At 39.9% G+C, this 15,849-nt stretch overlaps 1 protein-coding gene across 19 annotated transcripts in view; it reads left to right on the top strand.

Annotated features, from left to right (window-relative positions):
• The window catches only part of LOC129738847 (polypyrimidine tract-binding protein 2), a 595,573-nt gene that overhangs the window by 503,540 nt on the left and 76,184 nt on the right, over positions 1–15,849 (top strand). For all 19 annotated transcript variants that reach the window (XM_055730225.1, XM_055730206.1, XM_055730232.1 and 16 more), the window contains one exon: positions 5,047–5,173. In XM_055730225.1, coding sequence (XP_055586200.1) covers positions 5,047–5,173 — 127 coding nt within the window. The remainder of the gene's footprint in view (positions 1–5,046; positions 5,174–15,849) is intronic.

Below are 15,849 nucleotides of genomic sequence, written 5' to 3'. Positions count from 1 at the left end.
AACCAGGAATCTACAACTTCTTTAATAAGTTTTCCGTTAAAAATTACAGGTATAACAGTTGAAAGTTACCGAGCGCTCGATAGAATAAACATAAAACAGATGAAGCATAGTTTATCGATTAATTCAACTTAAAAATAAAAATTAACTCCTTTTGCATTTTTGGGTAGAATTACAGGTTTTTCGAGTAAAATTACTTGTTTTGGTTAATACTTACCGTTGTTCGGAGTTAAAATTACAGGGTTTTGCGCTAAGAAAAAATCGTTTCATTTATTGAATCAAACTTATTTCAAATCCATTATTTTCAACAGTTTGTTCTGAGAAATGTGTGACCTCATAGCATCTACTTATATTTTATTTGACTCGCACCATAAATCGAGGCTTAGATATTGTTGAAAAGAATGAACTCAAAATCACTGATTTATGTTCGTCCCGAAAGACATGCATAATAATTTTGCATGCGGTAAAAGAAATCGCTTAAAACTCGTTCCAGAAAAAATGCCACACCTAAAAAAACATGTAAAAAATGAAAGCATATTCAACCTAAAATGAACTCCTTTTACGTTTTAGGGTAAAATTACAGGCTTTTCGAGTGAAATTACATGTTTAGGGTGAAAATTACCGGTTTTGTGAGTTAAAATTACCGGGTTGTTGGTGAAAAAACCCCATTTCATTCATTGAATTGAATTCAATTGAATTTCATTCATTGAATTAAATTAAATTTAAATTTGGTTACATGCAACAGTTAATTCTGTAAAATTTTTCACCTCCTTTTTGTTTTGATTTGAAGAAAATCGCACCGTAAATGCGGCTGAGAAATCGCCAGAAGTGAAATCACTTTTCAATTTGCAACCTTAATCCATGACGAATTTTCTCGTTCGAGAAGAAAAAAGCTGCTCTGCTTGGCTCTGCTGTTGTAGACCCATATAATTTCCACTCGTCATCACATTTTCCCTTTCCCGAGTCTCCACTTGCGCCTTATCACCATTATGCCAACCAATCCTTTTATGTGAGTCTTGTTTCGCTTCTAGGCACTTCTGTGTGTTGTGTGTGCTTTGTAATGTTTCATCTCCCAGGAACCATCCTTTGCCCGGCATCCTTTCGCCCTTGTCCCCTCCCGCGTTACCCGGGCACCGTCCCTTTGATTCTATTTCTGCCAAAAAACCAAAGCCCTGGCAGTTTCACCCTTTTTCATCCTTTCACTGGGGTGTGTGTGCTAGGCTGCTGAATCAGGTAAATCTATTTTGAGCCCAATGGCAACAAACGTTGAAAGCCACCGCTCACACATTCACCCATACACACACACATGCCCGAATACCACCATCGTCATCATCATCATTCTTCAACCAGGCACCTTAACCTCCGCCCGAGTCCAGCACAGAACAAAACACAGAAAACAACAACAGCAACAGAGGCAAAAACCATCCACCCCCACACCCCATTCATAGCATTTTCCATTGTGCCGGAGCGTCACGCCATTGTTTCCCGCTTTCCCCCTTTAGGACTTCTCTTCCTCCCTCATAGAATCGGGGGTGTGGGAACGAGAAAAACGCCGCTTCTTCCAAAGGCAGCTGTAGAACACAACACCTCCGGGCGTCAACGTCGTCGTCGTCGTCGGAAGCATACATTAGAACGGGGTTGGGGCTTGGTTCGGGAAGGGTGGCGGCAGCTCTCAGTTTCAATGGAATGTATTTACCTTTATGTTATTAGCATTATCATGTAAAAGTGTGTACGGACGCGGGTGCCGATTTCCCCTTTACCCGACCCTGGAACGTCCCTGGCTGGCCGAGACAATACACAATCACACACGGGATGCACACCTGATACATTTACCGCTCATTTTCGCTTCTTTGTAACGGCGACGTGCTAGGATTCACCTTCCCATTTTTTTTATCTCCAGGAGCCAGATTCGTTGAATTGGAGGTTTTCGAGGGCTTAACACGGTTTCGGTGATTCTTTTTTTCGGATTCCAGAGATAAAAAACAAAGGTTAAAATTGAAATACGACCTTGATATTTGATTGATTTTCCATCCGTTTTTCAAAGTGATTCATGCGCTTTTTGAAGTTTATTAATCATAATAAACGTTCTTTATTCAATTTGGGTTTAAATCCCGTTCAAAAGCGAAGAAAAAGTAATTTGTAAACAGTTTGAAAACAGCGGGTTTCAAACGACGCCCTTAGGGAACGCCCACCGAAGGTACTCTGGAGGCCCCTGTCGTGTCATCTTTACACGAGTTCCTTCCACCGAGACTGATTCGTCTCTTTCGGTTATGTTTAAACACGAAGCAAACTCGGGTTTTTAAGGTACAAATTTTTTATTCCATTGTTTGCTGCTTTTGTTTATTGGACAGTCTTTCGTCACGAGCTGGACTCGTGGTTTTCTCTTATGACACAACTCTCCTACAATAGTAAAAATCATTTTCTGCTTCACACCACCGCTAGCTTAAATAGTGGCTGTCATTGATGACACATTTTCTTATCACGAGCCAGACTCGTGGTTATCATTATGATTCAAATTTGTTATCACGTATCTAACTGAGACCTTATGTCATCTGTTCGTGTTTTACTACCGCTCATTTTCGCTTCTTTGTTGCCACGACGTACTGGGATTCACCTTCTCGATTCTCAAGGGTTTAGCACAGTTCCGGTGATTCTTTTTTTATTATTTTGGAGATCTAAAAACATAGGTCAAAACTAAATTGTGAGCTTGATTTTTGACTGATTTTCCAACCGGTTTTAAACGTGGTTCTTGTGATTTTGGAGTTTAGCAAACATTATATTATTTTTTCAAGTTTGTTTTTATTCCCGTGTAAAACTGAAATATAAGTCACCTATAAACAGTTTGAATACAGCGGGTTTTTAATCACGCCCGTAGGGAACGTCCATCGAAGGTATTCTGGAGGCCCCTTTCGAGTCATCTTTACACGAGTTTCTTCCGCCGAGGCTGAATCGTGTCTTTTGGTTATGTTTAAACACGAAGCCGATTCGTGTTTTTAAGGTACAAATTCTTCATCCCATGTGTGATACGGATTAGAGCATTTGTTTATTGGACAGTCTTTTCGCCACGAGCTAGACCCGTGGTTTTCGCTTATGACACAGTTCTTCTGTAACAGTAGACATCATTTTTGGGTTCAAATCACCATTAACTTGATCAGTGGCTGTCATTGATGACACATTTTCTTATCACGAGAAGAACTCGCAGTCGCGGAAAATCTAATATTTTTTGTTCGTAATTAAGATTTAACTTTTTTTTGCAAAAAACTAACACAAACACGTAAGGATTTTATTGAAATTTTCGAGGATGTAACTTGATCTTACATATGCTTAAACCACCAACCCACTGAAAGAGTGCTATGTATGCCGTAACCGAAAATCGATCTCATGACCGTTGTCATAGAAGACTGGATTGATATCCTCTAGGCCACGGGAGATGGAAAATTCCTCACCACACGCCTAATTCTTGCCTTTTCAATGTCATTACTCGGCGACATACTTGGTTACCACGAGTCAGACTCGTGATGTTCTCTTGTGACACATTTCAGTATCTCTCATTTTCGTATTCGTTAGCCTGACTCGTGGCTTTTGTTGATGACAATTATGTAATTGTGTCATCACAAATCTGATTTCTGATTTTTCATTAAAAACACAAGTCTTTTGTTTATGCAACCATTTATTCAACTACGAGTCAGACTCGTCCTTTCGTTGTATCTTTTATGATAAATATATTATGTCTGATTTTCATCGGACTTTTCTTTAAGATACAGTTTTTTCAACACGAGTCAGGCTCGTAGTTTTCGTCTATGACACAAATTTGCTGCCACGAGTCTGACTTGTGTGTTTGTTTTTTTATGGGACCATTTTAAAAGAACGAGACGCGAATTCTTCATCACAGGTGAGGATCTGAGTTTTTTTAAACATAAGATTTTTTTTAAACGAGTCAGACTCGTGATGTGTTAAAACAAAATTATCAACACGTCACGTGTACATTGAATATTTACAACGATTTGAACTAGTGTCTTTGAATTATGAAAAAAAAAATTGATCACGAGCCAGGCTCGTGTTTTGATATAGTGGAACCAATTTCTTACTGCGGATCTGGTTCGAGTCTTTTGAATGTATTTTTTCTAGGCCACGGGATGTGGCAAATTCTTCACCACATGCCTAATTATTGCATTTTTAATGTCAGAATATTTGGTTACCACGAGTCAGACTCGTGATGTTCGCTTGTGAGACACATTTTCGTATCACTCGTTTTCGTATTCGTTAACCTGACTCGTGGCTTTTGTTGATGACAATTATGTAATTGTGTCATCACAATTCTGATTTATGATTTTTCATTCAAAACACATGTCTTTTGTTTGTGCAACCATTTTCCTAACCACGAGTCAGACTCGTCCTTTTGTTGTAAGAATTTTTTATGGTGCAATATGTCTGATTATTTATTGGACTTTTGTTTAAGATACAGTTTGTTCAGCACGAGTCAGACTCGTAGTTTTCGTATATGACACAAATTTGCTACCACGAGTCTGACTCGTGTTTTTTATGGGGCCATTTTAAAAACACGAGACGCAAATTCTTTATCACAATAGTGGATCTGAGCTTTTTTTAAAGATTGAAATTTTGTTAAACGGCTCAGACGATTTACCACGATTTGAACTAGTGCCTTTGAATTATGAAAAAAATTGACCACGAGTCAGGCTCGTGTTTTGATACAGTGGAACCAATTTCTTACTCCAGATCTGGTTCGAGTCTTTCGAATGTGACAAAAAGTTAGTACCCTAAATCAGTTCGTAGTTTATGCTTTTGTAAAAAAAAACCCATGATCACGAGCCAGGCTCGTGATTACAAGCTTCAAAGCATTTGAAATCCCTATTGTTTCAGCTTTGTTTTGAAATTAGAATGACATTACCATGCCGTTAAGGAAATCACGATTTTCTTTTTGTTTTGCTGGCTAGAATCGACCAGAACAACGATATTAATCACCATTTGCTTTCTGCTGTCACGAGTAAATTCTTATCATAATTTTTGTTTTTTTTTTCTCATTTTCAGCGAGGTAGCGACGAACTCCTCAGCCAAGCAGCAGTAATGGCACCGGCTTCGGATAATAACAACCAAGATCTGGCCACCAAGAAGGCCAAACTGGAAACGAGCACAGTGATCGGCGTAGGTGGTATCAGTAAGTATCAGCCAAATTTTCCCGCAACGACGTGAAAGATCCAATTTAAATTTTTCCCCGATTCGATATCTGCCGCTTGGAGAGATTCTCGGAGTTCGATTGCTTCCAATTCGGGGACCACATTATCAACACAAATTGAGTTCCAGCATAATGTGCCATAATATCCGGTGGCAGTGTTATTCGTTTGCCTTCTGCCAGCCGACCCAACATCAAAGGATCAGTCGGCGGTTTCACGACAAAACAATTCCACCGATTTGGGCAAAACAAAAAGATAATCAGAAACAGCAGCAGCGGCTGTTTAACGGCGGCAGTCGACCGTAAAATGAGCTCAAATTTGGAAGACAAATCACCGCAGGGCTAGGTTCCAGAGCTAAGCGACCAATGAACAGTGGCAATATCCGACAAATTCGCCCATCATCGGTAGCCGGCTCCGGGAAAGTCCTATCCCAGACTTTTCTTTGATCAGAGATTGTGTCGTGGCTTTCTCTGTGTATTTCATGCTTTTCCTTATGTCTTCGGGAAATTGCCTCCCGATGATAGATAAACATAGTCGGAATCATCCCCCCCTACCCCTTGTGGTTTCACCGATCTCGATCCAGAGAACTAAATATCAATAGATTCAGTTGTGTTTAGTTTATAGATAATTTTCACTCAGTTAAGTCGTCTCGTTTGCCAACGGACTTTCTCAAAAGGACATCCCAAGTTATTCTCGGCTCTTTAATGTGAAGTGATATCTTCATCCCGGGTCCTTAAATCGGACGAGGAATGAGAAAATGTTTTAAATTGAACTCCGCACCGAAAACCGTTCCGAGAGCTGCTGATTTCCTCAAAATTTCCCGGATTCCTCGGGACTGCTCGACTAACCGAAGGCTGTTATCGTTTAATTTTCAATTCCTAAACGAGGTCCTCGCCATCGGCAGCAGCCGCGCCCCTCTTTTGAATGTTTTTCCTGTGTCCCTTTTCCGGTGTCTCTTTTTCTGGTTTTGCAGCTTGATGCACCGTCGATTGTTTGTTACAGTTTAGAGATTTATACTTTGTTTGAAGAGAATTAAAGGAGGAAAAGTTCTTCCTGTAGATTTCTGTGTTCCCTGGACTGTGGGAACGGAGGGTGTGTTTCTGGTCTTGAGAATTTGGCAACAAAATCATTAAAAAGATACATCTGGAGGGATTCGAACCCAGCTCTTGTGGCTATCTTAACTGGATGCCTTGATACTTGCAAGTTGCGAGTTGTTGTTTTTCAACATTATTTTTCACATTGTAAGTTTTAAAATTATTTTGAGATTAAAATTTATTTTCGGGGGGTCAAGTTTTCTACTAAAATCCTGAAACCAGTGGCAAAAAATTCAAATTAAATTGATTGTAGTATTTTCAGATTTTTTCTTCCTCAAAACCATTGTGATTTATTCCTCCAGATCTGACGATGGAAGGACTTATTTTAACTTCAATCTTTTATTCATTTGATCGGTTTTGCTCACCCGTTAAAATGACAGTTTAGGGACAAGGGAAACCGAGGACACGAGGGGAAAAGCTGTTTATTGTTTTGGGTTTCTTGACTCGTCCTCTTTTTTTCCCTCCCCGTCTAGGCCCTTTTCCAATCGATGATGGTTTGTAACTTTTACTTTCCAGCCAGAAAAAAAACGGAAAAATGGATGCAGCAGGTTTTTTTTCCTTGCTTGCCTCCTCCCGAAAGTCTAGATTCCGGAAAAGTATAACAAAACAATAAACAAACATTGGCTTCCGGAATAAAAGAGTGGTGAAATGAAAACATTTTCACTGGCCTTTCCCGGATTTTTTTTGGGAGCAAAGTTTCCAGGAGGAGAAAGAATGGCAAAAAAAATCCATTGGAACTTTCCGATCACAATGTTTGGTGTGTTTCGGAAGAGAAGACAAATTTTTGGGAGTCGGTCATAAAAAAGTATTCTCGAAATAAAAGCTGTGAAAGGCTAGGCATTTACTTCCTTTTTTCTAGGGTTTTTTTTATTATTGAGACACAGGATGATTTTTGGAAGGTTCGTTTATGGTGTGCTAATTTGACAACTCTGTTTATATATTTTCAACGTGACTTTTAGCGTACCTGATGTTTTAATACATTCAGTCATTTTTGTGGTTCGAAAATAACGGAATTATTCAAGTTTTTAGCTTTAGTATTTAAAAATTTGATTTACAAATATTTATCAAGATTTAAGATTCATATTTTTAGTGTAGGATTTCAGGTTCAGATCAGACTTGTTTGAGATTTTTTTTCTGCTTGCAAATCTCCACATAACGCCTTCCGTTTTTAATGATCCTGCCCCTAGGTGGGATTATATCTTTGGGTTTTTGTCCCTTTTTGCTCTACTCGTCAGGTGTGGAAAAAAAGAAATCCGGCACACACGTCTTTAAGTCATATCTTTTTCCGGTGGGTTTTTTTTAACTTTTTTTTTTCTAACTTAAAGCAAAGCGAAGGAAAAGCTGAGGAAAACCAGCTGCCGCCGGAAAGTAGCCGAGGGAATTACACGTGTAACTTAATGTCGATTTAGGATAAAAGCCTGCCCTAGAACCGGGACCGGATATCGGACGACGGATGACAGTCGGCTAAGCATGATAATAATAATAATGATGATGATGTTCTCGGCTCTGGTTGCCCCAGGGCGAGAAATACGATAATGGGCTGGTTGTATATTTACCTTCAGGTCGTCTACGGTTTACGTCATTTTTATATGGATATCATCCGTTTTTTTTCTTGGCTCACTCTTTATCGGTTGAAAGCGAGTCCGGAAATGGACTCAGATTTGTCAAGGGAACGGAAGCAAATGGGGTGATTTCGATAGTGAAAAATCATTTTCTCCCATAATGATCATTCCGTTTTGGGATCGATTGGAGAGTTTGTTATGTTGAATAGAATCACTCCGAAGAAAAAAACCTTTTTAAAGTTTTGGAAGCGATTTAATTTCCTAGAGCATTAAAATCTAAGGAGACTCACTTGCTATTGAATTTAGCTATAAACATTCCGAAAAAGTTCCACCGAAACTTGTGCTCGCTCGTGTTAACTTTAATTCTGCAATCAAAAGTCATTTTCCACTCTAGATTCTATTAGAGTTAGCTGCCCCAGATTTTTGTCTGGCACCCGAAAAACTTCTGTCGCAAGTGAATGGGCGGCAAGGGCGGGTGTGGCAATGGCTTCTCGACTCTCTATTTATTATCGTTTAATTAATATAATTTATTAAAATTTATCACGATTATCCAGTGGGATTTTCGTGTGCCCGCGTTCTGGTTATCCGCAAAAGTTTGCATATTGGTCGAAAATGAAAAAGCCAAAACCCGGGGTAGGAAAAAAATAACTTGGGGCAACGCGCCATCGACCAACGGAAAACCAGGTGCCAGGAATGGATTTCTAAAATTTTAAAATAATTTTCTCGGCCCCTCGGGAATCGGAGTGAAAAGCGCCATCTGTTGGTCGGTGGATTACATTATTGAGCATAATTCGATTCCGAGTTAATTTTAATTAACTACCCTCGGCGTCCATCTCCGTTCTTCTGGCGATGCCCGTCCCGCGCCATCGATAGCTTTTCAGGGTGCCCATTGTCCCAGGATGTTGTCCCCATTCCCGAACTCGACCGGAGAAACCCGAAAAGCCGTTAAGAACTTTATCCATTTGTTGGAGTTTAAAATTCGCAAACACCATCCATCGGTCTCTCGCTTTGAATCCCTGGAAAAGCCTCTCCCGCAGCGATAATTGATTATTATCATTAATTTTTTGACGGCATCAGATTTGGTTAATTGAAAGCGTGGCAAAATTTCGATGGAACGGCCGAACTCGTTCGAAGCCCGCGGATGAAGCCTCGCGGTGTTGCCGGGAATTTTTGAAATCTCGATAACAAAAATAGAAAAAGTTTACTAAGAGATTTATCAAATAAATTTTGGAATATTTAAAGACCAAATTTTTTTAGTTAAAAATTACTGCGGAAGATTACTTTTAACCCATGTAACTAAACTGCGTTAACTTATTTGACTTGATTAACTTTTGTAGAATCATCCGAATTAGTGGACTAGGTCGATTTGAAGTTTTTAACCATACCGACATTACCGACATCATCGAATAGACCCTGTCAACCGACTAAATATACTAGATCGTTTCAACTTACTTGATCGATTTTGATCAATTTTATTTACTTGATCGATTCAATCGACTGGAAATTGTTCATTTGATCGACTCGACTTTCTCAGGACTTTGAAGATTAAATAAATTGCCTAGCCAAACAAAACCGACTGGCTAATTCTGCTCATCTAAACAGACTGATTTTGATCGTCTTGTCGTATTCGTTCGACGGACTTTACCATTTCGACTCTTCATCTTACTTGCCGTAATTCGATCGACTCGTCTATATCGACTTGAACAAATAGATCGATTTGATCGTCTTGATGCATTTGACCTACTTAACTCATCGACTTGACTAACTCCATCTTTAAATCAAGCTTTGGTCGACTAACCTCGATTTTCCCGATAGAATTAAACTGGTTAAACGACTTTCCAGCCTTGACTTTTCATACGATTTGATTGACCAAACAGACGAGACCGACTTGGTCGACTTTGTTGTTTTGACTACTTGATCGTATCCAGACAGATGTGAATAAATTGTTCTCGATCATTCAACTGACATAATCTAACATGTCGACTTTACCGACTCGATTAACGAGGATTTTTTTTCATCGACTTAAGGAAATCAACCTCGACTATGTTGTTGTTGTGACTACTCGATCGTATCCAGACAGATGTGAAGAAATTGTTCTCGATTATTGCACTGACTTCATCGAAAATGTCGATTTAACCGACTTGATCAACGAGGATTTTTTTGATCGACTTAAGGAAATCAACCTCGACTATCTTGGCAGTGGTTGTTTTGACTACTTGATCGTAGACAGATGTGAATAAATTGTTCTCGATCACTCGATTGACTTCATCGAACATGTCGACTTAATCGACTCGATCAATGAGGTTTTTTGATCGACTTAAGGAAATCAACCTCGACTATGTTGGCAGTGGGTGTTTCGACTACTTGATCGTATCCAGACAGATGTGAATAAATTGTTCTCAATTATTCGACTGACTTTATCGAAAATGTCGACTTAACCGACCCGATTAACGAGATTTTTTTGATCAACTTAAGTTCGACTGACTTCATCGAAAATGCTAACTTAGCCGACTCGATTAACGATGATTTTTTTATCGACTTAAGGAAATCAACCTCGACTATCTTGGTACTTTGACTACTTGTGAAAAAATTGTTCTCGATTATCTCGATTATTCGACTGACAAAATCGAAAATGTCGACTTAACCGACTCGATCAACGAGGTTTATTTGATTGACTTAGGTTATCAACCTCGACTATCTTTTCACTTTGACTACTTGTGGAAAAATTGTTCTCGATTATCTCGATTATTCGACTGACTTCATCGAAAATGTCGACGTAACCGACTCGATCAACGAGGTTTTTTGATCGACTTAAGGTGATCAACCTCGACCACCTTGGCACTTTGACTATTTGTGAAAAAAATAGTTCTCGATTATTCGACTGACTCCATCGAAAATGTCGACTTTACCGACTCGATCAACGAGTTTTTTTCGATCGAATTATCTTGGCAATAGTTGTCTTGACTACTTGATCGTATCCAGCCAGATGTGAATTAATAGTTCTGGATTTTTCGACTGACTTTATCGAAAATGTCGACTTAACCGACTCGATCAAAGACATTTTTTTGATCGACTAAAGGAAATCAAACTTGACTATTTTGTCAGATTTTGGGGGACTTGACCTAGTAGCATACCTTGAACGAGTTTACTGGACTAACTCAGTTGACTCGATTGATTTCATCTGGTTCATTGACTGTCTGGTTTAGATAGACTTTTGATCGACTTTTTGCGATCAAAAAAATATTTCGATCGACTTTTTCTTCCCGCTTTATTTGGTCTCATCAACTATATCGACCTGCCTAGACTGCCATGACTGACAACAAAGACTGATTACATGGCCTAAACTGACTTTATCGACTTTACCGTCTTAATCGACTAAATCGACTTTTTGGAAAAACTTAACATAGTTCATCGAATTGTTTTTAAGACTGACCCGATAAACTTGTAGGAATCGATCAACTGGATTTTTTTTTCGAGTTGGAAGCTTATTTTTCCTAACAGCGTTGATAATAGCTCTAAATTAAGCCTTTCGAGGAAATGTGTCCCACCAAAGTCCGAAAACAACAACAGCTCAAAATCAAAAGGTCAAAGTGATTATTATAAATCTAATTTGGGACACACTGTTGCTGTCCCGGGAACGGAATCACCAGAACAAGATCAAGGATTTGTTCCCCGGGAACAGAGCTGTCCGCCTTCGGGGTTTTTTCTTCCTCTTACCGATCCTTTTAATATTTATTTACTTCTCCTAGTTGTTTTTCCCCAATTGCCTTCCGACGAAATCCCTCTTCTTTCAGTATTTTTTTATAGCCATTCGAACCAGGAAATCCATCTTGGATGAACGGGGAAGCAAAAACACAAAAGGAGAAAAACACCCGAAAAAGTTTCAAATCCAAACAAGATTGCCACGGTGACCACAACCAACCCACACCACTGCCGTCCTCCATTCGGGAAAATCCTTTCAGCGGAGATTTTCGCTTTTGTCGGATGGGTCAAGCTCTGATTTATGGTTTCTGTGACTTACCCATTCATCCGGTTCCGTGGAATCAACGAACGACGGAAACATCGAGGTGGGATTGGCTGCCGCCGCAAATCCACGTGCACCGGGATTGCCGAAAAACAATGTTTGTTTTTCTTTGGCGTTTTCGTAGGGTGCCCCCGCACTTTTACCGATTCCGGGCAAACGGACCGGGTAGCGGCGGAATAAGATTTATGATGTGACCTGTCAGGCACTCGAGTTCCCCCGAAAGGTGAATCAACGAGAATGGGCGCGGGGAAAGCTGAGGACCCTTCCAAGAACGATTGTGGCTTTGTGTCAAATATCCTTCGAGGGAGTTTAGCCAAAACAGGCCACAGTCAGTTTAGCGTCTTAATCAATCGTGGGGTTTATTTTGAGAAAGATTTTCTAAGAACCCTGGTACCTGGGAAAACAAATTTTTATGAAAAAAAAACTTACTAAAATTTTAAGACTTTTGATAGTTGAACTTAGAACTACGCTTTACAAGCCAATGAACGGGGCACGCAAGCATAGTCATCCATCTTTGTCAGTGAACGTCAAGATTGTGGAACTTTTAGCCTGGCATCGTAGTTAGTAACGAACGACGAATCGTTGGTAGAATAAAGAGGGCAAACGATTGTTTTCCTGTTAAAAAAAATTATACGAGAGACTACCAAATTGGTTAAATGGTTCGTTGTGTTTCATTTTTTTACAGCTAATTTGTTCAAAATAGAAACTTTTCCTTCCAAATTTAATCAATTATACTAAATTCAAATCCCATTTCAAAATTCATTGATATGATTCGAATTTTATGTCCTTGGACTAAAACCACTCGCTGCAGTAGCTCGAGGTATATATCTTACGAGGCCAGTAAAGCTCATTTTGTTATTTAATCTCAGGTTTCAGCTTCAGGTTTCAGCTTTCCGAACCGTCATGTTTTGTAGAGCAGACTTGGGGTTTCAATATACTCTAGAGAGCCAAGTCCGTAGGGTTCAGGTCAGGCGTCAGCTAGATGGCGCTTCATAACCTCCAAAACGTCATGTTTTGTAGAGCAGTCTTCGGCCTTTAATGCACTCTAGACAGTCAAGCAGTCTTCGGGCTTTAATGCACTCTTAGACAGCCAAGTCCGTAGGGTTCAGCTTGATGGCGCTTCAGAACTTTTAAACCGTCATGTTTTGTAGAGCAGTCTTCGGCCTGTACTCTAGACAGTCAAGTCCATGTGGTTCAGATCAGGGGAACGCACCGGCTACTCCGAGCTTGTCATGAACTCTCAAAAATGTTTGGGGTTTTCCTTCCTGAGCTATGCGAAGTCCTGATGAAACCGACGGTTGTCCACAGCTCGACGACGTCCCGTAGAACTAGTTCCGATACGTAAATTGGTTGATCTTTATCTCATTAGGATGATCAGTTGATTCAATATAATATAGAAGTCCAGAACTTCCAAATTGTCATGTGTTGTAGAGCAGACTACGGCCATCAATATACTCTAGAGAGTCAAATCCGTAGGGGTCAGGTCAGGCTTCAGCTAGATGGCGCTTCAAAACTTACAAATCATCATGTTTTGTAGAGCAGATTTCGGACTTCAATATACTTTAGACATCCAAGTCCATAGTGTTCAGTTAGATGGCGCTTCAAAACCTCCAAAACGTCATGTTTTGTAGAGCAGACTTCAGTTTTTAATGCACCCTAGACAGCCAAGTCCGTAGGGTTCAAGTCAGGCTTCAGCTAAATGGCACTTCGAAACTTTCAATCCGTCATGTTTTGTGAAGCAGTCTTCGGCCTATGCCCTCTAGACAGCCAAGTCCGGGGGTTCAGGTCATGTGAACGCACCCGGCTACTCCGAGCTTGTCATAAACCCTGAAAATTGTTTGGGGTTTTCCCCCTTCCTGAGCTATGCGAAATTCTGTTGAAACCGTAAGGAGGACGTGTCCACGGTTCGACGGCGTCCCGTAGAACTAGTTCCGATACGTAGATTGGTTGATCTTCACCTCTTTAGGATGATCAGTTGATTAAATATAATCTAGAAGTTCACAGGGCTCATGTCATGCTTAATCTAGATGGCGTCTAACAACGTCCAAACCGTCATGTTTTGTAGAGCAGACTTCGGCCTTCAATATAATCTAGACAGCCACGGCCATAGGGTTCAGATCAGGCTTCAGCTATATGGCGCTTCAGAACTTCCAAAACGTCATGTTTTGTTGAGTAGACTTCGGCTTTCTTTTCTAGGCAGCCAAGTCCATAGGGTTCAGGTCAGGCTTTAGCTAGATGGCGCTTCAGAACTTCCAAACCGTCATGATTTGTTGAGCAGACTCCAGCCTTTAATATGCTCTTGACATCCCAGTCCATAGGGATCAGTTAGATGGCGCTTCAGAACTTAAAAACCGTCATGTTTTTTAGAGCAGGCTTCGGCCTTCAATATACTCTAGACAGCCAAGTCCATAGGGTTCAGATCAGGCTTCAGCTAGATGGCGCTTCAGAACTTAAAAACCGTCATGTTTTGTAGAGCAGGCTTCGGCCTTCAATATACTCTAGACAGCCAAGTCCATAGGGTTCAGATCAGGCTTCAGCTAGATGGCGCTTCAGAACTTCCAAACCGTCATGTTTTGTAGAGCAGACTTCGGCCTTCAATATACTCTAGGCATCCAAGTCCGTAGGGTTCAGATCAGGCTTTAGCTAGATGGCGCTTCGAAACTTCCAAACCGTCATGTTTTGTACAGTAGAATACGGCCTTCAATACACTCTAGACAGGCAAGTCCATAGGGCAAAGGTCAGGGGAACTCACCGGCTACTCTCCAATTCAGAAAAATACACATTCTAGTACCACATTTTAATAAAATGGCTAGTGGTTATTGTGCCTTACAAACAAATTTTTTAATCGTCGTTGGTAAACTGACAGCAGAACACATTCTTCCGACATTCTAGTACATCATTTTTCGTTGTTGAAAGTAAGTTCGGTAATCGGCAGTAAAATTTGGTACTTGCGCGATAATGTTGTGCATTTCAATCCAATTTTTAGAAAAGTCGCTGTTACTGACAGCAGAACACAGACTTCTGAAATCTAGTACATCATTTTTATTTGTCGGAAGCTAGCCGGAAGGCGGAAGTCCGGCTTCCGAAGTAAAATTTGGTGTCGGCGTGATAATATTGTGCATTTCAATCAAATTTTTAGAAACGTCGTGACAACAGATCACAGACTTTCGACAATCTAGTACTAACGCCACGCTTGCAACGTTTTTTTTTTTTGTAAAATATGCATTCTAGTACCATATGTCAATGGCTAGCAGTTATTATGCATTATAAACAAATTTTTAGAATCGTCGGGGAACTGACAGCAGAACACACACAGTAAACGAAAATTACCGAGTTCGGTAATTTTTTTACCGAAATCCTAACATGTGTAAATCGTTAAACTGTTCGGTAATTTTTTCGGTAAAAAATAAACGAACATCGGTAAATCGACTCTTCATTTACCGATGTTCGTTTATTTTCTACCGAAAAAATTACCGAACAGTTCAACGATTTACACATGTTAGGATTTCGGTAAAAAAATTACCGAACTCGGTAATTTTCGTTTACTGTGCATACTTCCGACATTCTAGTACATATTTTTCTTTGTTGGAAATTAGTTCGGCAGTCGGAAGTACGACTTCCCAAGTAAAATTTGGTACTGGCGCGATAATGTTTTGCATTTTAATCAATTTTTTTGAAACGTCACTGGGGAACTGACAGCAAAACACAGACTTCGGAAAAATTAGTTTAGATTTTTAGAAACGTCGTTGGTTGACTGACAGCATATCACAGACTTCCTACAATCTAGTACATCATTTTCCTAAGCTGGAAGGAAGCCGGAAATGGGAAGTCCGGCTTCCGAAGTAAAATTTAGTGCCGGCGCGATTAGATTTGATCTAAACTACATTGATGGATTATGATAAAACTGGCAGACGTACACTCTTATTTCGTTTTAATCAAAATTGCATAATTTTTACCAACATGAAGCCGAAAACCTTTAT

The sequence above is a fragment of the Uranotaenia lowii genome, chromosome 1, assembly GCF_029784155.1.
Source record: "Uranotaenia lowii strain MFRU-FL chromosome 1, ASM2978415v1, whole genome shotgun sequence".
In the NCBI taxonomy this organism is placed as follows: domain Eukaryota; kingdom Metazoa; phylum Arthropoda; class Insecta; order Diptera; family Culicidae; genus Uranotaenia; species Uranotaenia lowii.
The sequence above is the reverse complement of the archived record's forward strand: the minus strand, read 5'-3'. Positions and strand labels throughout refer to the sequence as shown.